This window comes from Arachis duranensis, chromosome 7, assembly GCF_000817695.3.
Source record: "Arachis duranensis cultivar V14167 chromosome 7, aradu.V14167.gnm2.J7QH, whole genome shotgun sequence".
NCBI lineage: Eukaryota > Viridiplantae > Streptophyta > Magnoliopsida > Fabales > Fabaceae > Arachis > Arachis duranensis.
The window spans coordinates 69550394-69574482 of NC_029778.3; the positions used below are offsets into that span (position 1 = coordinate 69550394).

Sequence of the window (24089 nt, forward strand, 5' to 3'; positions counted from 1 at the left end):
AAAATAAGTAAGAAAACTACTACTACGAAAAATAAAATAGCTAAGGATACAAAATTATCGGGTTGCCTCCCGACAAGCGCTTCTTTATCGTCACTAGCTTGACGATTAGCTCCTCTAAGGAGGAAGATCATAGAGGCTCAGCTCTTCACCCCTTACTTTGAACTTTTTTCCTGTGTCTCCATGACGTAGCTCAATATGCTCCAGAGAGAGGATTCTGGTTACTGTATAAATCCACTTTGGATTGCTAGTCAACACCACCTTCATTCTTGGGGAGAAACCTTCAATGGGGATCTTTTTGTTTTTTCATCATCTGGGTACTTTCTTCTTTTTGGGAACCTCTTCCTTGGTAGATGATGCATTTCCAACACCAAACTTAGGTTTGATGTCAGGAGGAATTTTATTGATTGTTACCAAGGGAGGTTTGAGCTACAGATTCTGCTATGTATCATCAAGGGGTTTTTGAAGGGTTGGATCAATAAGCTCAGTCTGCATGCACCTCTCTTCTTCACCTGCTGAATGTACATCTTTGAAAACATGGAAGACTAGTTACTCATCATGCACTCTAAGTACTAATTCACCCATTTCTACATCAATCAGAGCTCTTCCAGTGGCTAGGAATGGTCTTCCTAGAATTATAGAGGCATTCTCATCCTCCCCTGTGTCAAGAATCACAAAGTCTGCTGGGAGGAAGAACTTACCCACTTTAACCAAGATATTCTCCACTAATCCATATGCAGGCTTCATAGATTTATCTGCCATCTGTAATGCTATCTTTGTGGGTTGTGCCTCTTGGATTTGCAGCTTCTTCATTACAGATAAGGGCATTAGATTTATGCTTGCCCCCAGATCACATAAGGCTTTCTCAAAGGTTGTGCTCCCAATGGTGCATGGAATTTGAAAGCTCCCTGGATCTGGCATCTTCTTTGGCAAGTTATTCTAAATTACAGCACTACATTCCTTAGTCAGGACTACTGTCTCATCTCTCTTTAAACGCTTTTTCTTTGACAACAGCTCCTTCATGAACTTGACATAGATAGGCATTTGCTCCAAAACCTCAGCAAAAGGAATATTGATTTGTAACTTTCTGAAGACTTCCAAGAACTTTGAAAACTGCTTGTCCTTGGTCTCCTTTTGAAGTCTCTGAGGATACGACATCTTAGGCTTGTACTCAGGAGCCTTTGGCATTGTAGGATAAGTGTCAAGAGAGTCTGGGAATGGGCTGTCCGCACGCTTTGGAGGGGCGTGCTCTACTTCTTCCTTTTTCTCCTCTAGAGCTTCTTTTTCAACTAACTCTTCATTGACCTTGGTCTCAGAGCTAACTGCTTTACCGCTTCTCAGTTAAATAACCATGTAATCTTTTTCAACTGGCTCCTCAGCAACTTGTGCTTCCATACTTGCCACTTGTCCACTTATCAAGGTGATAGCCTTGCATTCCTCTCTTAGAGTCACCACTATATTACTAGGAAGGCTATTAGTGGTCCTCTGATCAATTTCATTAACTCTGGTGGCTATTTGACCCATCTGAATCTCTAAATCCTTGATTGATGCTCTGGTTTCCTGTGCAAAACTCTTCATCATTTTCCAATTAGAATCTTCTTGGGATTTAGAATTTGCCTGTGGAGGTGGTTGTTGTTGATGAGATTGAAATTGGTGGTTATTGTAATTGTTCTATTGGAAGCCACCCTGAGAATTATTGTTGAAGTTCTGAGATCTCTGAGGTTGGTCTCTCCACTCAAAATTGGGGTGATTTCTCTACCTTTGGTTGTAGGTCTGAGAATAGGGATCATTATTGGGGTCTCTAGGAACACTCCCCATGTAATTGACCTGTTCAGAAAAGGGTTGAGCATAATCATAATTATCATTTTGCACAAAGTTACCTGTCATGTCATAAGAGACCTCTTGAGGTGGATTTTGGGTGTTGATAGCTGAGACTTGCATGCCACTGGTGAGCGAAATTGTTACTCATGCTTAAATTGTTGTTCGAAATTGATTGTCCCTGGTAATGGCGCCAAAACCTGGTGCATAATACCATGGTCCAAACATAACTTCACAACTTCGCACAACTAACCAACAAGTGTACTGGGTCGTCCAAGTAATACCTTACGTGAGTAAGGGTCGATCCCATAGAGATTGTTGGTATGAAGCAAGCTATGGTCACCTTATAAATCTCAGTCAGGCGGACAATAGATGGTTATGGATTTTCGAATAATAATAAATAATAAACATAAAATAAAGATAGGGTTACTCATATAATTCAATGGTGGAAATTTTAGATAAGTGTATGGAGATGCTTGTCCCTGTTGGATCTCTGCTTTCCTACTGCCTTCCTTCAATCTTTCTTATTCCTTTCCATGGCAAGCTGTATGTAGGGCATCACCGTTGTCAATGGCTACATCTCATCCTCTCAGTAAAAAAAGTCCAAATGCTCTGTCACGGCAAGGCTAATCATCTGTCGGTTCTCGATCATGTTGGAATAGAATCCCTTGATTCTTTTGCGTTTGTCATCACGCCCAACAATCGCGAGTTTGAAACTCGTCACAGTCATTCAATCCCTGAATCCTACTCGGAATACCACAGACAAGATTTAGACTTTCCGGATTCTCATAAATGCCGTCATCAATCTAGCTTATACCACGAAGATTCTGATTAAGGAATCCAAGAGATATGCGCCCGGTCTAAAGTAGAATGGAAGTGGTTGTCAGTCACGCGTTCATAGGTGAGAATGATGATGAGTGTCACGGATCATCACATTCATCATGTTGAAGTGCAACGAATATCTTAGAACAGGAATAGCTGATTTGAATGGAAAATAGTATTAATTGCATTAAAACTTGAGGTACAGCAGAGCTCCACACCCTTAATCTATGGTGTGTAGAAACTCCACCGTTGAAAATACATAAGTGCTGAAGGTTCAGGCATGACCGGATGGCCAGCCCCCCAAACGTAATCAAAAGACCGAATGGTCAAAAGACCTTACAATCAAAGACACCTAGTACAATAGTAAAAAAGTTCTATTTATACTAGACTAACTACTAGGGTTTACAAAAATAAGTAATTGATGCAAAAAATCCACTTCCGGGACCCACTTGGTGTGTGCTTGGGCTGAGCTTGAACTTTACATGAGCTGATGCTTCTTTTGGAGTTGAACGCCAAGTTGTAACGTGTTTTTGGCGTTCAACTCTGGTTCGTGACGTGTTTCTGGCGTTTGACTCCAGAATGCAGCATGGAACTGGCGTTGAACGCCAGTTTACGTCATCTAATCACGAATAAAGTATGAACTATTATATATTGCTGGAAAGCTCTGGATGTCTACTTTCCAACGCCGTTGAGAGTGTGCCATTTGGAGTTCTGTAGCTCTAGAAAATTTATTTCGAGTGCAGGGAGGTCAGAATCCAATAGCATCAGCATTCCTTTGTCAGCCTTTTATCAGAGTTTTGCTCAGGTCCCTCAATTTTAGCCAAAAATTACCTGAAATCATAGAAAAACATACAAACTCATAGTAAAGTCCAGAAATGTGAATTTAGCATAAAAACTAATGAAAATATCCCTAAAAATAGCTAGATTATACTAAAAACTATCTAAAAACAATGCCAAAAAGCGTATAAATTATCCGCTCATTAGCCACCCATATGTTGAGTAAGTAGACTTATTTGCAGAGACATAAGCTTGTTCTGAGCAAGAATGTATTAAGAGCTTCTACTTCCATGACACCCTTCTTCTGAGGAGTCTCAGAGTTCACAGGATTCCTGTTAGATGAGTATAAATATTGGTTGCTAGCAACCAATTCAATAAGCTCAAGAGTCTCATCCGGTGTCTTCTTCTTGTGCAATGAACCTCCTGCAGAATTGTCTAAGCACATCTTGGACATTTCACCCAAGCCTTCATAAAAGATGTCTAGTTGAGTCCATTTAGAGAACATGTCAGGAGGACATTGCCTAGTTAGTAGCTTGTATCTCTCCCAAGCTTCATACAGAGTTTCACCCTCCTTCTGTCTGAAGGTCTGAACCTCCACCCCAAGTCACGCGGACGCGTCGGTCACGCGTACGCGTCGCTGAGCAAATCTTCAAATCACACGTACGCGTCCCCATGGAAAGCTCCAAATCACGCGCACGCATCAGTCACGCGTGCGCGTCGCTCCTCGCTGCCATCTCCTTTGATTCTTGTGCTGCAGAAACTCCATCAAATCCCGCCGAATGCTACCTAAAATAAACAAAATTGCAAAAGACTCAAAGTAGCATCCATATTGGCTAAAATATAATTAATTCTTTATTAAACTCAACAAATTAGATGCAAATTCACTAGGAAAAGATAGGAAAGATGCTCACGCATCAGTACGCACAGAGGTTGTGCATGGGCACACTTGCTGATTTCGACCCTTGTGCGTAGGCACAAAAAGTGTGCGTGGGCACACTCTGAAATACTTTTCTCCTTTGTTTTCTTCATGTGTTCTCCCTTTTTGCATGCTTTCTTCCACTTCTACCAAACCATTCTTACCACTAGGACCTGAAATCACTCAACAAACATATCACGGCATAGAATGGAATAAAAGTGGAATTAAATTGCTCAATTTAAGCACAAAAATATATGTTTTTACATTTAGGTTCAATTTAGGGATCAAACAAAAAAGTATGTTATTTTAATGAATAAGTGTGAGTTTATATGATGAAATCCGTCTAATTCAAGGCAAATATTATCATCAAATATGGACTCATCAATGACCCATATTTGTGGAGATGTGGTACCGACTAAATAATTAGGAAGTGTGTTCCACAATCTGAATTCAGTCTATCTTGGAGGCGTGCCACTCTTCTGAATGTGGTGGCCACTTTGGCCCTCAAAGAACTGCAAGAAAAATTTTAGACTGCAGATTTTGGTGGCCTACACTCTTTAAGGAAGCAAATCTTTTCTATAACTCTTATCACCAATGCCAAAGGTTTGGAAACATATCCAAGAGGGATGAGATGCCCCAACAACTCATGTTGTTTTGCGAAATTTTTTATGTTTGGGATATTGAATTGATGGGTCCCTTTCCAAACTTGAATGGTTTCTTATATATTCTGTTAGCGGTTGATTATGGGATTGGTGAAAACAAACAATCAAATTCTCAAGCAAGTATATGAATATATAGGGCTAAGCAAAAAAGTAATTCAATGCAATCAAAGTCTAAAGAATTGATTAAACTCATCAAAATGAAGCAACTTGCAAGAATGCACGACAAGAGGTGTGGAAACATAGAATTGAGTTATTGAACCCTCACTAGGTGTATATACACTCTCAACGCTCGGTGTCTAGGGTTTAATCACTCAAATCTCCTCTAATCATGCTTTAAAGGATTTTCTTTTCATCTAACAATCAACAAACATATGATGAATGAATACCAATATCATGAGGTCTTTTTAAGGTTGAAATGGGGTTAGGGTGAAGGTAGGATTAATATGGTCAAGTGGACTAAGGAATTGGATCTTTGATTAGCTCAAGTGTCCCACTCAACCTATATCAACCAAATCACTAATATATGCAACCTAACTTCCCATAGTCACACTTTTTATACATATTCATGCATCTTTTTCATCCAAATCCACATATGCATTTCTTATTCATTTTTTTCTCTTTTTCTTTGAGGTAACTTTTGTCCCATCTTTTTTTTCATTTCATTTTTTTTTCTTTGTCTATGACAAATGCATATGGCTAAAGCAAATTAACACATGAATGTGCACCCATTTTTCAAAATTTTCAATGAATATCCAAAACACTTTTATGTCTCTACCAATACTTCCCAAAAATTTTTCCACACTTAAATGACACACACACCTTAACCTAAGCTAATCAAAGATGCAATTCAAGGTGATTCATGATTTTACGATTAAGGTTTTGATGTGGTTACAATTAGAACAAAGGCGATTAAAAAGCTCAAAATTGGCTCACAAAGGTAGATGTAAGGGTTAGGCTATATGGGTGAGTAAGCTTAGCTTCAAAAATGGCCTCAATCATGCTAAATGCATTCAAAACATCAAACATCAGAATAAATAATTAAGCAAATCTAAGATCACAATCATAGAAGGAACATAGCACACAAGAACAAAATAGTGGTTAAAATATGCAACCACACAATATGGCTCAACAACTCACAAAGTTTTTTGTTCTATCTCTCTTCTATGTTTCCCAAAAACCATTCAAGCAAGTTTAAAAAGAATTTTCAAAATCAATTCAATAGAACGTCCTAAAATCAAAATTCTTGAAAATCTTTATAGTTTTTCACCAAAATTATTTCCTATATGTATGTATAATATGATGGATACAAGTTCAAAAAATTTCCTAGTTCTATTCCTAATTTTCAATATGCAAAAACCATTATGAACAATTAGGACAAAATTGAACTAGGCACTATGCTATTCACATTATCCAATCACAACTTCTATCTATAAACTATATACCATGCAAAAATGCAAATGCAATATATACATATATCAACTAAAGTAAATGTGCAATAGTAAAAAATACTAACAAAAATCTACAAGAAATATAGTAAAAGAAAACAAAAATAAAATACAAAATGTTCGGAAAAGAAATTTTACACCCCAAAAATGGTGAATCCTCCCCCACACTGAAGCGTTGCACGGTCCTCCGTGTACGAACACAATTCGGGGAGATGGAAGCTAAGGCACTCCACCTTCAGCTGGCGGGTACGAGGGCTCGGGTTGCATGAAAATCTCCAAGTCCAATGCAGGGTCGGCCTCTATATACTCGATGTCCTCCTCCTCTACCGGCTCTTTGCCTTTATGTCTCATCCTCAAAAAGAATGAATAAAGTATAATTAAGAATCATAGGGCAAGTAGCACAAAAAGGTAAAGTAAGAAACAAATAAGCATCTAATTGAGGAAGTTTGCATAGTGGTGTGATATGATGAAAATGAGCCATGTGTGTATTCCAATTATGCGCGCGGTTAGAACACACACAACGGCTGGTTAAAATGACATCCACACAATCAAAAAGTAAGCATGGGTTCCTCAATTAAATGGCCTAAGTTGCACGCAATGAATAAGCGTCAATTAGACTCAAGCAAGCTTAGGCAATTACAACAACAGTGAATTGAATTTAGAAAATATCAGATATTGAAATTGTGCAAGTGAAAGCGCAAGATTAATAAAATAGCACAACAAGCAATAACCAACTCAATGATGAAGAGAAACTACTTATGCATCCTTAGGAATAATGAAATAATCACATGTATAAGGTGCTTGTTACAAAAAGTGACAAGTCTTGATAAGAATCAAGTCAAGTCAACTCAAAAAAATGCAAAACATTAACAAGGAACAAATACCTTGTTATGTGATTATATTGACTTAAAAAACTATGATGAACAAGCAATTCAATTCAATTCACTAAATTCAATATGCACTTGTTCAAAATTGCACCAAATAAGAGACAAAAAGTCAATTTTTAAATTAATTTGGTGCTAGCAACTCAAGGTAATAAGTACATTATTGAAATTTCAATAAAAAATAACATGATAATCATCCAAAGGTGCACAATTCATGTTTAGAATGCCAAACAAGGATATAGTCTAACACATAAGTAGCTACAACACATGCATTAACAAAAAGTTCGTCCAGGCATTATATAAAACACATGGTATGCGGTGCTCAAATTCATCAATTTCAAGCCAAAATTTAAGCATCAACAACCTACAAATAAAAAATTGAACACTTGCAATGCAACAAACAAACAATTAAACAAAACTTAACCTACATTACCAAAATTAATTAACGGAAATGAAAATTAAGCAAGCAATAAACAAAACAAGGAAGAGTAAAAAGAGAAGAAGAAGAAGAAAGAAGAAAAAAAATGAAGAAATAGGAAGAGAGAGAGAGAGAGGGGGGCAGGGCGGCGGTGGTGGCTCTGGCGGCAGCGGGGTCACCGGAAACATGGGAGGGGTGGGTCTGGACTGCTGGGTTGGGGTAGGGTGAAAAAAGAAGAAAGAAGGAAAGAGTTGTGGTGGGTTGGTGCAAAAGAACATCCTTCGTGAAGAACGCCCAGAGTGCAACCTGTGCGTAAGAACGTATGCGCACGCATTACTTTGAAGACTAATTTATCCAGATCGCACATGTGAAATTAGATAATTACGTGTATTATTTAATAGAAATAAACATTGAAAATTAGTTTGTATATTTTATAATATGAAAGACTAAAATGTCTTAATGATAAAAATCTTAGCAACTGAATTAGGTAATAACTGAAAAAGTTATATACAAAAATTTTATATTAGATTTCAGCGCATTCCGCAGGTCTAAATCCGGTTCAATTAAAAAACTGTACATTTGTTGCCTCTTTTAGTTCCAACACGTTACGATTAAAACATGATTACACATCACAGAAACACTAGAGAAATTGGCATACATAAGTGTACTAATAAAAGGTCAACAAGAATAGAATACACGCTGGTTTTTTTATATTTTTTATTTTTTTCCAATTTACAGATCTTCACATTACCAAAACTCATAGCAGCATCATTACAGATAAGCCTTAGCACCATTCAAAGCTACCATATGTAGCGAATCTTGTGCCAATCTATTTTGAATTCCATCTCAGGAACTTTCAGTTTTTTGAGCCTGGCAGGATATTTCTTGCGACCTGCTTGCTGTTGAAGGACATGACAAAGTTGTGGCAACATGTCATATGCCATCACAACAGCGACAGCTAGCACGAGAATCGACAAAACCACGCAGAACAGAAACTTGGTATCGACCTGCAAGTACAATATCTTATAACAAACTCATTATATGCAAATGCAAAAGCAAAAGCAAAAGCAATACCAAATTCTGATCAGTGCATTCGTGTATTATGAAATCTTTGTCAATTTTAAGGGGCTTGTATGGAAATTACTTGGATTGGAAATTTTAATTATGAAAATTTTTTTTACCCTCCCTTCCTCACATTCACATACGTTATTGTATTCGTATTTATACTCCTCTTTGTATATCTTGATGTGCAACACAACTTACACATTCATAATTCAAATCAATCCTTTTCATATTTGATTCCAAAAGATAACACTTTGATATATAATTCCACTCAATTCAAATCAATTCGACTCCAAATCTCTTATGTTTCAAACACACTCTTAATAAACTTAAAAGATTCTTTTGGAAAAGAAATACGGTAAGCTAATTAAAATCAGAAGTTCACAAATTTGTTGCCAGCTTACTTTTATAGCATAAACTTCAGGAAACAGTACATACCTTTCCAAGAACTTTGCTTTGCCGGGGAAAATTTCTTTCCGCATGCTCAAGGCTATATCGTAGCATCTCAATGATGGTAGACTCAGTAGCTAGATCATCACAATCTGCAGGATAATTAAGAAAATATTAGATTTTCATGAACACAGGAACATGAATGGAAGGACAAGTTAAAAAAATTGGAATGCTACCAGGGATATCAAAAATTTGTATTGTTGGTGGAATTCCTAGTAATTCTCCCAAATAAGCACGGACACGGACACGGTCAAGCAGGGAAAGGAGATCCCCATGAGTGAAAACAAGAACAGGTTTGTCATCTGCAAGTAAGAACAAGCGGAATACTGAAAAAACTTGAATTTTGGTCCAACATATATTTTCAATGATATTCTCATAATTTTCAATATGATCAACAGCAGAATGTACACTATTTCAAGTATGCCTAAAAAATAAGGTGTGCAGGCCTCAATTTACTCGAGCATTGTGAAAAAGCTTCGCAACAGTATGTCAACAAACATTTCAGAGAACTAGGAAGTAGGAACAACCCAAATTGACTTTTAGTCTTTCATAAATGTGCATCCATTACCCTGCATCCATTACTTATAGTCTTTCATAAATGAGTCCTCTGTGCGGTTGAATATCTATTGTAATTGATTATCTAAGTTTACCCTGTTTTGGTTGAAGGAAAGAAACAAAAGTATTGGAATTCTTCCAACAGTCATTTACATTGTTATTGAGGTTACCTGCAATCTAATCATGATAGATATGAAATCGTGCATGTTTCATACCAAATTCCCACACCCCTCAAGCACAGGATTAAGTTGCACTATACAGATCAATGCGATTTACTGTCAAGTATATCATCATAATTATCTCAAACATAAAATAAACCTTAAAAAATTATAAGAAACCCACACTATCAGTGATTATAAAGACATTCACTACGAGTTCACTTGGAACTGGAAAATGTCAGAAATACAATATCCTACTGATAATAATTAGGAGAGCCCGACTTCTGTTCAAGTGTAAGATTCCACAGATTCAAAGAAAGAAAAGAAAAAGAGGCAGCCAGTGCATCACATCCCACGTTCCGCAAGACAAGGGAAAGACCACATCCAAAAGAGTTGTAGGTACCCTAACCTGATGGACATATCAATGGCTGATTCTATTATATCTTAAACCTGTGACATCAATACGTAGACAACACACTAAAGAAACTAAAAAAAATAAAAGTCGTGCATTTTTGTGCAGAAAACCATCAAACTATGTATTGTTGAGCAGCATTATGTTTCACTAGGACGTTCCACTTGTCTAGTTGAAATTTCATCGTGCAAGTTGAAGTTCAATTTTCCTCCACCTTGAACGAGTCATCTTTCCGAGTTCACAACTTAACACTAAGATCCAAGGTTCAGTCAGATCTATAAAACATTCTGAGTCATGAAGAATACACATGTGCAATCATTATTCATTTGACTTCATTGCTGCTAATAATTGATAAAATTCTTAAGAAATGGGCAAAGGTGCAAGGTGCTGCTACAAATGCTACAACTAATCACATATAAAATCTCTCTTAGGTCATAACAGTGTGGCCTATACGGTAGATTAGAAAAGCCAATAGTTTTCTCGAACAAGAAATATTCATCATTCAGGTATAGATACCAAACAGTTTTTATGCTGTAATGCTAGAAGGGAAGAATGTAGGCCATAGCCCATAGGTGATATGAGCCCACATGTTCTCAAAAGTGGGGAGGACTAGAATCAATAGAAAAGTAGTCAGGTGGATAGGAGTATGAGTATGAGAAAAAAAAAAAAAGAGCTTTGGTTCATCAAACGTGTTCAATACTCAACACTATCTAGTGCATTCTCTTTCAATTTCCATTATTTACTATTGTTTATCCTTATATACTTCTCGTACCAACTACATTGCTTCAGAAAGATTTCCTAATAGAACAAAGACACCTAACTAGGACAAAATGAATTGGGGGAAAACAATCAACTTTTTGGTACATTGGTGGCAACAAGATTTAACCAAATGACTCGTGCTAACTACCTAAGCCCATTACAACTAGCCTTCTCCCATGGTATCATAGAAATAGAAAACACACATTACTATATATATACATAAGATTAATGGATGAGACTGAGAGTAAGTTCTCAGCACATACATTGGTGATAATGGATCTCAATTCATATATATATGCAGATGGTAGGAAAAGAATAATAGAAAAGCATATAATTGTCTTGAAAATACCTTTAAATGACAAGAATGGGCTGTTGAAAGTTTGAACAATTGTTTCAATATATTGTCTCTCCCGTGCACCAGTATCCTTCATTGATTTCAGAACCGAAAGACCATTTACAACATATATTACAAAATTAACTTTTCTGATCTTACTGGAAATGAAACCATTCTTGCGAGCTTTACACTTCAAACTTTTCTTTAATATTCGACTATCTGTCTTCCTGAGATATATATGTCAATATCAGCACGAGTGAATTTTGAATCTAATAATGTTTCTTTTATATTTTTATGTATAGACCTTACAACAAGCTCTCCATGACGAACACCTTTTGTCATCCAACTCTTCAGCACTCTATCATTCTCATTTTCATTCGAGTTGTCAGACAAACTACGTGTATCACATAGACAGATCGAGGTTGAGTGCCTTGGAATCATATACTCCTGGAGGAAGTATGTCCCATCTCCTGTAAGCAAATTATCTGGCATCAAAAGATAAACAAAGACATGTCATAAAATGAAATTACTTATTCATTATTCAAATTGACATTAAAGGTAAAATGAGAAATTGTACATGATACTTGTGCTCTTGCTGGTGCAAATTTATCATCCTCAAGCACCTTAGAGATTCTATTTATCATACTACTTTTCCCAGATCCTCCTGGACCAACCAATAGGAGGCATGTTGTCTTTGGTACATCATAATCACATGTCTGTAAGCCACCCACATTCTCAATCCATGCTCCAGGCTTGTAGCTGAGGCAATAAAATCACCAGATATGACATAATCAAATATGAAAGATAAAAGTAACGTTTCAGATCACACAAAACTAAACTTCAAGTTGGTTGGTAGCATGCACAACAGTGTAAAAGCTGATTCAAGATGAAACCACAGAAAAATTTCATGCTAGAAGTGATGCAATCAAATTGCCAATAGATCAATCATGGAAGATAAGGGTATGAAATAAGAGAAGTAGATATCTGCATTTAACATTGTGAGAAGCACCAAGTGCTTCAAGGCTTTGCATGCGAACACATAACAGGAATACCTAGGGCCTTTACATTTGAATCTGTTTTCCACTTGTTTATTTTGTCAAAAATATTGTCTTCACTGTTTATAAATCATAAAAATTTCAGCAACGTGGAGTTGGCCATCATTAGGAACCAAAACACTTTCAAGATTGCACAACCAAATGTTCCAATTTGAATACAATAATGGTTGCTCAGGAATCAGGATATTTAGACAGGATGAATAATGACCCAAAGTTTATGACTGATGTCCTGCAATCTTTGTTAAGGAGCTCAAAACAAGTGTAAGGGGAAATTTATTATTATTATTATTATTCCGATCTCCATGGCTTGGTAATTTTTATTCTTTTCTTCAGTTAACTGATCAGATACAAATTTCCAAGGGTGATACTAAAAGAATTCAATGTTTCAATGTATCAATCGCGAATCGATCATAGCTTTGCGAGATTTCTTCATAGGCACTAAGCGTTTTCCTTTCATTGACTTCAAAATCAAACCTAGAAGAACACCATTCTTCGCTAGTTTCTCCAACATCTGACCCGTTCTCCACATTCACTCTATTGTCTCTGTCAGAAAACCATTGTCAAACGAATGATGACAAAGGAGCAAGGAAATCAACTATAAAAAAGAAAAAAGAAAGCAAAAGTATGAACTCTGATCACCTACCAAACTATGATCCAGTAAACTTTGCAATATACTCCTAAAATGTCACAATAACATGTATAGTATGATCCATATAGCTCTTCTTAGCTGCTTATTTCAATACATACGATCTTTATATTTTCCTCAAAAAAGAAAAATACTTCAAAAAAATAAAACCGAGGTTCTACCTTAAAATATGTTTAAAATGTCATTTTGTACAATATCGATTTGTTTTGTACATTTTACAATATGTTTTTGTACAATATGACAAAAACAAGGTGAAAATATTGAAGTTTAGGTATGCGCATGTTAGTAAGTTACAAAAATAATGGATTTCTCCAATAAGTAATTTTTGCACTGTACCAAATCAGCAGCACCTGAATTATATTTCAGGAAAAAACAACGGGTTTTAAACAACAACAGTATCAAAATCCACCGATGATAATAAAAAAAATTACCTGAGTGCAGCTGGGGAGTGAGAAGAAAGCAAGGTAAAATCCTCTTCCAACAAAGAGTCTTGATCTGCACATAAGAGGCATTAGCATGTTGGTAATCTGGTCGGACAAAAAAAATTGAAGCTTTTTTATTCTAAGAAAAGAAAAGAGGTTTTCATGCAGAGAAATCCGAAGGGGAAAGAAAAAGACACATAAAGAAGAAAGATACCATTAGAAACAACGGAGTCACCCCCCATGATGATCGTTGACGGCTCTTCTTCTTCTTCCACTTTATTCTTTTCTTCTTCTTGATGGGTACGCAAATGAAGTTTCGGTGGACTGGGCCTCGGGGAGTGTTGGTAAAAGCGACCCACTGCCACGTATCTGGTCAAATATTTTTTTAGGTCTCCTCTTATTGTCAGATTGAGATTAATTACATTCATAAAGATAATAAAAATATCTTTTTTTTGTTTAAATATTTATATATGACATGATATTATTGAATATTTTTATTAAATTAATTAATAAGTTGATGGAGGAATATGTGCTAATTATTGAGTTGTGTTGAAGTTTCACACCAAAAAGAGAAATAGTAATAATAACTGTAGGAATAAAATGAAATTTATGATTGGTGGTGATTCAAATCGATTGGAATGGATAAAGGAGAACGGAGAAAAAAATAGTCCTGATTGCATCTTATGGTGCTTTTAACTTTGTTATGAAGGAAACGAAATTAAATATAAAATTACAGGGTGCATGGAATTGTTTGCAAGAAATTTCAGCTTGGTTTAGTTCTGTACTTTCTATGCACTTGCATCTAGCTTTTCTAAATTTGCTACTTTGAAGAAATAAAGCTGATTAATATTTTTGGTGATGATATGTGTGCCTGTTGCCTGTTGGTTTTAAACAATCCTACATTAATAAAAAACTAATAAAACTTCAAAAGCTTCTTTCTTAATAGCTAATCTCTTATCAAACATTTAGCAACATGTAGTTTTCTGCTAGGTTTTCATGTGTCTCTCGTATTCATGTATGCTTGCATTTGTCTTTAATTGTTTGTTGTCTATATTTACTGAGTAGAATCAGATTTCTGACATTATTTTTTTGATGGATACAAAAGATGACTGACAATGAGAATATAGAGGAAAAGACTTCCCGTGGGGCTGATTGGGAGGTTGTATCCCTCACGGCATCAACATATGCAGCTGCTTCTGGTCCTGACGAAGTTAAGTTGAAGGAAGATGTGTGTGCCCAGGATGAAGGAGAAATGTCACATGCATTGTTCATGTCTGGCCACTCTGTCTTTCCACCAAGTCAACATGAGAACTTGCTGGTGGAGCCTGACTATAGCGAGATTCTTGATGAATCTGGAAGCAAAGATGTTCCTGTTGGAAAGGATTAAGGAAACTTGACATTCACAGGATTGAATGCTTCAGGAGTTTGAGGGTATGCCGTATTTTGATGAGACAATCAGCAGGTTGTCTGTTCATGGGAAACAATTTGAGGAAGGTGCAACTCTACACGGTTTTGGTTTGACTGGAGAAGAAGAAACTATGTATGACTCTCCAAAGTACACTTCTTTCCACAGTGGAACCGATATTGGTTGTGTAGTAGCATGCGGAGAAAGCATAATTGAGGCCAAAACAACTGAGCTAGTAGAGCAAGGGTCAAATGTCGGTCCCGATTTATGGCTGTCAACCACGACACCTACCAAAGATGATAGATACAGCCCTTTAGATCTTCCATGTGGAGCTTGGTGGAAAAGAAGAGCATTTCGTTCTGTATGTGTTGCAGCTATGGTGATGGGCGTTGTGATGGTTGGACACCACTGGCAGCAAGAAAGATTTTTGCAACTCAAGTGGCTGAATGTAAATGGCGAGGTATTTCCATTTTCATTCAATTGGTACAAAGATTGTATTTTAGTTTATTCAGTAAAAGATTTAGTTTTCATCAATTATTCATGTAAAAGTATCTTTTACACAGTCGTCTAACAAGATATAACTGCTAGACCAATAAATGTGTTTGGTTTTTATCTTAACCATTTTATAAGTCACATATAGAAGTTCATATTCTATGATAATTCAAAAACTTTTCTACACTGACTATGTATAAATAAATTCTTATTTGATAGATAGTGTGATGTTGAAAATGAATTTCTAGAAATGGAGAAGTTTATAGCATTGAATTTACATGTTATATAGAAGTATGCCTGATTTTGTCACACTTTTTCGGACTAGTATCTTCAACTGTAATTGTACATAGCATATTTATTTTTTATTTAGCATCGCAGTATATGCACTTATTTTGTTGTTTCCACAGGCAAGAAGCAGGGTACTTGTTACCATATATCGACTCAAAGATATGATTGTCGGCAGCCACCGTCCAGTTTCCTTGATCAGAGGAGGCTCCTCTGGTGAAAGTTAAGATAAAGGCTGCTGTGAAAAGCTAAAGATAATAACAAAAACTGCTTTACATGAAGCTGAGAGAAGTGCTACAGGTTTCCAAAATACTAGGATTGGTCGTTTGAAATTTATGAACAACGTTGCGCTGGCTTCGTATTAGGATTGGTTGAGCTTCCTATTTGTGATTGTTGTTGAAATATTTATCTGGTGAGTTCTTTATCTTTGCCTTGATTTGCATTGTATATAGCTCTGAAATGTTCTTCAACTTAGTAAATTTGTATTTCATTCTATTTTTGTGGAATTCACGGTTTAGACACCAAAGATAAGATGTAAATGAAGTGGCTATTTGCCTATGAGTTGTAGCTCAAACGCATTTGTCTCCCTCTCCGAATGGGAGGGTTCAGGTTCAAATCTCTCTTTAATGTAACTTGACCCAAAAAAATGAAGTGACCATTTGAATTGTTGGTAGATTCTTCTATTACTTTTCATCTAACCACTATGGATTCTGGTCAAAACTATGATCATATATAAGATAGAAGCAATAATACTATTTGAAAATGCATTAGTAAAATGTGGTCTATTCTCCCTAATCAATGTATATTCCGAAATGGTACTGGAGAATGAGATCTTTTCTCTCTATTAAATCTTTTTACTCTCTACTATCTCTACTAAGAAACCGTTTGGTTCCTTAAGCACAGAAGCAAACTGAACCAACATCAATTCGTGTAATTCAGTTATGTTTTTCTGCTCCTGTTTCAAAGATTTAATAATAACGTGCTCTAACCAAAAAATATATATATTTAATAGTGTGATTAACATGTGAGGGCAATATAAAACTATTTAAGAGTAAAGTGACAAATAAGTTTTTGAAAATTTACATTTCGAACATATTAGTTCCCAAAAAATAAGTGTCAATAAAATTTTTTCAGAATAACAAATATGGATAAATTAATTCAAATTAAAAATTTTTACCTTAATTATAGGGACTAATTTGAAGGTAATATATCTACATCTACTATTCTAAAGAACTTTATTCGTACTTTTTTTTAGGGATTAATTTATCCGAAATATTCAGGATTTATTTATCGCTTTACTCACAATTTAATAACGAATGATTAACTAATAGTGACCAAACCAAAAAAAGGTCAGCATGAAACAGGTCAGAATAGGCCATGCTTTACTCTTAAGTTTGGTCTGTAGTCTGAAATAGGCTTTTTGATGAGTATTGCGTCTGACTTGTTGTCAAATCTGACCTGACTTAAAGTTTGTCAATAGGCATTTTTTTTAATAAATAATTAAAGGGTTAAGTATTTTTTTTCTCTAAAGTCTTGGTGAAAATCAAATTCGTTCCCAACCTTTTTTATTGTTATTAAAATCATCCTTAACATTACAAAACGTTATAAAATCATCCTTTTGTGCATAAACAACATTTTTCCGAACAATTTTATCCTTAAACAAAAATAAAAAATATTAAAAAAGAAAAACCACCCCACCCTATCCTCCCATCTAAATCAGAAAAAAAAAGAAAACAAAAGATACCGAACAAAAGAAGAGAGAAACAGAGAGGAAGAAGAAAGAAAAGGAAAGGAAAGGAAGAAGAGGAAGGTGATGGCGGAAAAGAGTGCGGCCGCCACCGTAGCTTTCGCCGTTGTGTCTTGACTATAGAGAAAGAAAGACAAAACGAGGAGAAGAGAGAGAGAATGAGAGAATAGAGGAAGGTGGAGAGGTTGGGAAGGTGGAGAGCGGAGAGTGGTTAGATCGATAGAAGCGTCTTTGAGTTCGTCATCTTCAGCTTCGAATTCCCCGATATGGTGGCACTGTGACATGTTCTAGGAAGGGAGAGGCGGCGCTTGTAGTGGCTGTTGGCTTTTGACAGACGGCGACGGTGGGTGGCAGTTGGAAGGAAGAGGAAGAAGAATGGGAAGAAGAAGGAGGGGCGCACTGAGGGCGGCGGCGGCCAGAGGTTGATGGCAGTAGGTTCCCACACCGCACCGTTACTTCCTTCCTCCTCTTTCTATTCTTTCTTTTTTTATTTTTGAAGAATATGAACGTCTTTTTTTATTTTTTTTAATTTCTATTGTTGCTGATTTTGGATCTGAAGTTACGGTGATGATTGTTAAATTGTTGTTAAATCTAAAATTTCTGTTAATTTATTTTGTGGATGTTGCTGTTGCTGTTGATTCACTTTGATTTTAGTGTTGCTGAAAATGTGTTACTATTGCTGAATTTGTTGAATTTGTTATTGAATTTGTTGTTGCTGAATTTGGCTGTTGCTGTTGCTTAATTTGTTTGTTAACTTGAACGAAAGCATGTTGTTAATAGAGTTTGAGAAGAGAGAAAATGGGGGTTGGTGTAGAGAGAGAAAGGTAGGTAAGGGAAGAAACTTAGGTTGGGAGTTTGAGTTTATTGGGTTGTTTGGGGGAGAGAACAAAGTTTAGGTCTTTAGTTGGAGGAAGAAATGGGTTGGGAGGATGATGGAGAAAGAAAGGGATAATGAAGCCGCTGCAAATGGGTTGGGAGGATGATGAACAAAGTTAATTTATTTTATAATTTATTTTTTACAAGGGTAAATTTGTCTTTTTAGAGTGAAAAGGATAATTTTAAAGCGTTTTTAAACGTTGAGGATGATTTTAATAAGAAAAAAAGGTCGATGACGATTTTGATTTTGACCTTATACCTTAAGAACGAAAAAAATATTTAACCCATATTTAAATTTAAGGTATAATTTAATTTTCAAAATTATAAAATATAATTTAATTAATAAAAATACACATATATAATTAAAGAGAGAAATGACTTAGTGAAAAAAAGCATTTAAATATTATAGAAGACCTAAGTTTTTTTTTGTCTTATACATTACACAACACACACCCACTCACACACACTGTTACTACTAACATGAGTTCTATATTCCTCAATGAAGATTCCAACTTGGATGCAACTCCCAGTGAGGCAGGTGATGCTGCCATTGATCCAAGGCCTCGACTGTGAACACCCAAGTTTAAACCCTTCTTATTACATTTTTCTAGCATAATAAAATTCTATATATATCTTTGTAGGCCCAAGCTGGATCTGGGGTTTGGGTATTTTTTGGTTAAATTTGATATTGCTGCAGATCGTGAGAAAGTCATTCTTGGTGGCCCGTGGTTGATAGACGGTCACTATGTTGCAGTAAAGCCATGGAACGTGAATTTTAGGCCATGCGAACAATCCTTTGAATCAACGCTAGTATGGATTCGAGTCTCGGGACTTCCAATTTGGTGCTATCAAGAACAAGCAATGCTGCGAATTGCTTCTGCAATAGGGGTTCCAGAAAGTAGACTTGGTCACTAAGCTTGTAGAAAGAGGAAAATATGCCCAAACTTGTGTTCAAATTAATCTTGGGTTGCCTGTAATCAAACATATTGTAGTGGAGGGTGTGACTCATAAAATGGAGTACGAGAGTTTACAGCTGATTTATTCTACTTGTGCACAGTATGGGCATGATAAATCGTTGTGCATGGAGAAGGAGTCCTTAACAGGAAATGGTGATTCTTTTGGTGATGGAAAAAATAATGAAGCCCCAACACTAGTGCCACACAACAATCATGAAATTCAAAAAGAGGTTGAATCGGAAGCTCGTGATTTGGGTGAGAATTCTCGTAATTTGGGCGAGAAGTTAGGAGTTGTTAAAGGGAAGGATGCAGTTACGGAATCATTGGCTCCTCACGTGCTTGATGGTCATGTTAATGAGGCATGCATAGATGATGGAGAACAAGTGTTGCGTAAGGGAAAATTCACAATGGACCATCCATCAAGTTTGAAGGACCAAGATGGAAAGCAGCACAAGTATGGTTCGAGAAGGGTTCCAAGGCCCAATTTGCATGGTGATGGAGGCAAATCAATTGGCATTAGGATGGGGTAGCGAGGAAAACATGAAATTGCGCCATCTCCATCGTGTAGAACTCCTGCACATCGTGGAATTTCTCTCCAGAAGCGTCCGTGGCCTTCTTCCCTGCAGAACTTGCTAGTTGATAAAAATGGTGGCACAACGGATCAAATCTTAGCAGATGGAAGCATGGCGGGTGCACCGGTGGGGGGTCCGAGGGTGGCAATTATTGAGGATCAGAGTGTGCCAGTATCGCAGGACAAACCACCTATTGAGGTTGGTGATTCTATTTAGAGTTTATGTTCTTATTTATTCTGTCCCTATTATTTATGGATATTTTAAATATGATTGCTTGGAATATTAGGGGTGCTTCTAATAAGTTAGTCCGGGTGCATTGTAAGGAACTTGTTAGAAAATTTAGACCTATTTTCTTTATTGTGGTTGAAATTTACTCCACTTTCAGCATTTAAAATTATTTTGGGAAAGGTTGGGGTATCACTCTATTGGTATAGTGGAAGCAGAGGGGCATAAGGGAGAATTCGGTTTCTATCCTCTATGAAGGGTGTTTGTTGTAAGTTCATTGATGCTTTTGATCAGGGTGTTACTGTTGAGGTTCAATCTAATAATTTAATTTGGAGGTGTAGTGGTATTTATGGTAGCCCTCAATTTAATAAAAGGATTCTCCTTTGGGATTATCTTGTGGCACAATCCATGGTGTTTCAAGGACCTTTAATTGTTCTTGGTGATTTTAATGAAGTCATATTTCTCATGAATCTAAGGGCTGTCAATTTTCTCATCAAAGAGCAGACAGGTTTGCTACTTCATTAGGGGATAGTGGTTTGTTTAATCTGAAGACTATTGGGAGACAGTTTTCTTGGTACAGCAGGGTGAAAAATTATATTGACGTGGCAAAAAAGCTTGACCGAGTCTGTATAAATAGTAGTTGGTTATCTATCTTTCCAAATGCTTATGTAGAAGTTTTAAATAGGCTTTAGTCTGATCATTGCCCTATTCTGGTGCGTTGTAAAGGTCGTCCCCATCCTAAAGGGAATGGATCTTTTCGATTTGTTACTGCTTGAGTTACTCATCCCGGGTATGAGGATATTGTGAATCAGTCATGGTGGTATGGTAATAGAAGGATTCATGGCAAGCTTTCGGAAGTGCAGAAGAATTCATTAGAGTTTAACTCGAAGGTGTTTGGTAACATTTTTGTTAAGAAATGTGAATTAGAGTAGCAGATTAACTATTTACAAAAGTGTTTGGAAATGGTGGATAGCATTTATTTGCGTCAAAAAGAGCAACAGTTGCTTGATGATTATAATAATAGTCTAGTGCAAGAAGAGCTCCTATGGTTCCAAAAGTCCAAAGAGCAGTGAGTAAGGTTTGGAGATAAGAATACAAGATTCTTTCATATTCAAACTCTTGTGCAAAGCAAGCATAATAAGATTCATGGCCTTTTTCTCAAGGATAGAGTGTGGAAAACTGATTCAGAGGTTCTGAGTCGAGAGGCAGAGTCTTTTTACAAAAACTTATTCTGTCATTTGGATGATGTTGATTTGGGTTGCCTTAGTGATAAGCCTCTTCCTTCTCTGAATAAAGAAGCTTGCAATGATCTTACGACACCAGTTACTGTGGAGGAAGTCAGAACAGCTATTTTTCGCATGAACTCCTTTAAAGCTTCGGGTCCTGATGGGTTTCAAGCTTTCTTCTTCAAGGAATATTAGAAGATCATTTGTCTTAATGTTTGAAAGATGATTTAGCAGGCGTTCTCCGGTGTTACTCTTGATCCAAGAATGATGGAGACTTTACTAGTTCTTATTCTAAAGGTTGAATCACCGGTATCTATGAAAGATTTCAGGCCGATTAGTCTCTGCAGTAGTTTACAAGATCATCACAAAGGTCCTTGTTAATAGGCTCCGTCCTCATCTTGCGGAGATTTTTGGCCCGCTTTAAGGAGGATTTATTCCTGGATGAGGAACTCCTGACAACATCATTATTGCTCAAGAAGTCCTCTACTTTATGAAGAAGACTAAATCAAAGAAAGACACACTGGCCTTTAAGATTGATCTGGAGAAAGCTCATGACAAAGTTGACTGGAGGTTTTTAGGCCATACCCTTAAGAGCTTTAGTTTTCCCAAGCCTACAATTAATTTGATTAAGAATTGTGTCACTGCTTCCTCCTTATCTATTCTTTAGAATGGAAATTGTCTGAATGTCTTTACTCATAGCCGGAGTCTTAGACAAGGAGATCCTATGTCACCCTATCTTTTTGTGTTGTATATGGAGAGATTGGCATGCTTTATTAGTCATCAGGTTGATTTGGGCTTGTGGGAGCTAGTTGCTATTTCTAGAGGAGGACCAAGAATATCCCACTTAATATTTGCGGATGACTTGCTTCTATTCTGTAAAGCTACAAAGAGACAAGTGCAAAATGTGATGTTGGTTTTTGAGACCTTTTGCAAAGCATCTGGGATGAAGATGGATTATATTCCCAAACACCCCCTTTGCCAACTCCCGTTACAATCTCTGGATACTTTTTATTCTCCTTTATCTCAAAATATGAAAGGTAATATTCTTTCTTACAATCCAGATGTGCAAACAGGTCCGGAAGTGGGTTGGTATTGGTTTAGGTCTACTGCCAAAGTCTATGACTCACACAATAGTTACTTGTGGTTGTGTAAGCAGCTGTTTGGTTGGGATGAGCAGGAGAATTGACTTTGGCTTTGGCGCCATCTTGTTCCGAAAAAGTACAAGTTTTTGGCTTGGCTGTGTCTAAGGAGACTCTTCCTACTGCAAGTTTTCGCTTCAGAAGAGGGATGTCATCATTGGATAGGTGCCCAAGAAGTCTTCTAGCCAGGAATTGGTTTTACATTATATTCGGGATTGTTCAAAAGATCAGCTTGTATGGCATAGGTTGGATATTTCTTGTCATCCTTTGGATTTGAAGAACTGGTTTTTGTATCATAGCAGAGAGCATCTGTTCATATTCTTTTCGGGACTTTGGTAGATATGGCGAGCAAGGAATAATGACATATTTAATCCTCATGAAACTTGACCTCCGAAAAAAGTGATTTGTCTGGCATTAACTTCAGAAAATGAGCTTAGGAATATTTTTGAATTACAACGAATGTCCTTTCCCTCTATTCTAAATGGTTTTTGAAATCCCCCATCAATTAATACTTTTAAGATTAATTATGAAGCTAGTTATCCTGATTTGGGTGATAGTGTTGGTTTTGCTTGTGTTATTAGAGATTTTAACGAGAGTTGGCAAAGGGGGTGTTTGGGAATAATTGAGAGTAATAGTATTCTTCAAGGAGAATTGTTTGCTATTTGAAGAGGATATCTCTTAGCCTGAGATGTGGGTCAACAAGATGTTCTTTGTGAGACGGATTGTGTGGAAGCGTTTAATCTTGTTACTAATCACCAAGATGGTTTTGGGTTTATTGATCTATTAGTGCTCAAAATAAGAGATATCATGCATTGAAATTGGCGTGTTGACTTTCATTTGATTATGAAAGATGCAAACATGGTGACAGACACTATGACAAAGATGGCGATGAAGTTACAACTTTCTCATATAGAGTTTCTTTCACATTGGGAGGAGTTTAAGTATAAGCTTAAATGAAACAATCCTCTATTTAAGCAGTTCATTTATTTTATTTGTTTTGTTTTTTTTTAGTTTATTTAAATTACCAAAAAAAAGTTAAGCTAACAGACCCAAAAAATTATTTCAAAAACCTAGACTTGACATTTTAAAGAATTTAGACTTTTTAAATATAATTTGAATTTGGATATATTTTCTATTAGATTAGGCCAAACACATGTAAAGCACCGTGTAGTCTTTTTCCATCCCTAAATCTCAAGTTTGATTTTTTTTTTTATTATTTATATAATTTAGCTACTATTAACGCTAAAAATAAAAATTTAAGTTATCAATTAAGAACTTTTTTTATATCGAAAATGATACAAAGTTTACTTTTTAAAGTATTTATTATGTATTTATTAGATAAAAGGTTTAAAAATTTGTTAGTACTTAGTAGGAATCTTAACATGTGTCCTATGCTAAACCCTTATTTATAAATGGAAAATACAATTTGCATATTCATTTTTTTATGAAGAAATTTTGATGGTGGCTGCACAGTTGGACCGAACAGACCGGCGTGTGCAATCAGTTTTGGGGGCATCCGTTCCACCTGCACATATATATTTTATATTTTATTATATATTTTATACTAATAATTA

The 24089-nt window shown here is 36.2% G+C and overlaps 2 protein-coding genes across 2 annotated transcripts; one reads left to right on the top strand and one right to left on the bottom strand.

The window, feature by feature from the left end:
• Nucleotides 1–8368: 8368 nt before the first annotated feature.
• On the bottom strand, nt 8369–13970 carry LOC107458570 (uncharacterized). Its single transcript, XM_052252267.1, is given in 9 exon segments — nt 8369–8761; nt 9240–9343; nt 9428–9553; nt 11485–11696; nt 11774–11954; nt 12047–12244; nt 12901–13067; nt 13602–13665; nt 13807–13970. Coding segments are annotated over 9 exon segments (1302 nt in total). The 5' UTR covers nt 13835–13970; the 3' UTR covers nt 8369–8539.
• A 667-nt stretch (nt 13971–14637) lies between these two features.
• On the top strand, nt 14638–16425 carry LOC107458585 (ATG8-interacting protein 1-like). Its single transcript, XM_016076808.3, is given in 3 exon segments — nt 14638–15002; nt 15004–15457; nt 15897–16425. Coding segments are annotated over 3 exon segments (864 nt in total). The 5' UTR covers nt 14638–14697; the 3' UTR covers nt 16002–16425.
• The last annotated feature ends 7664 nt before the right edge of the window (nt 16426–24089 follow it).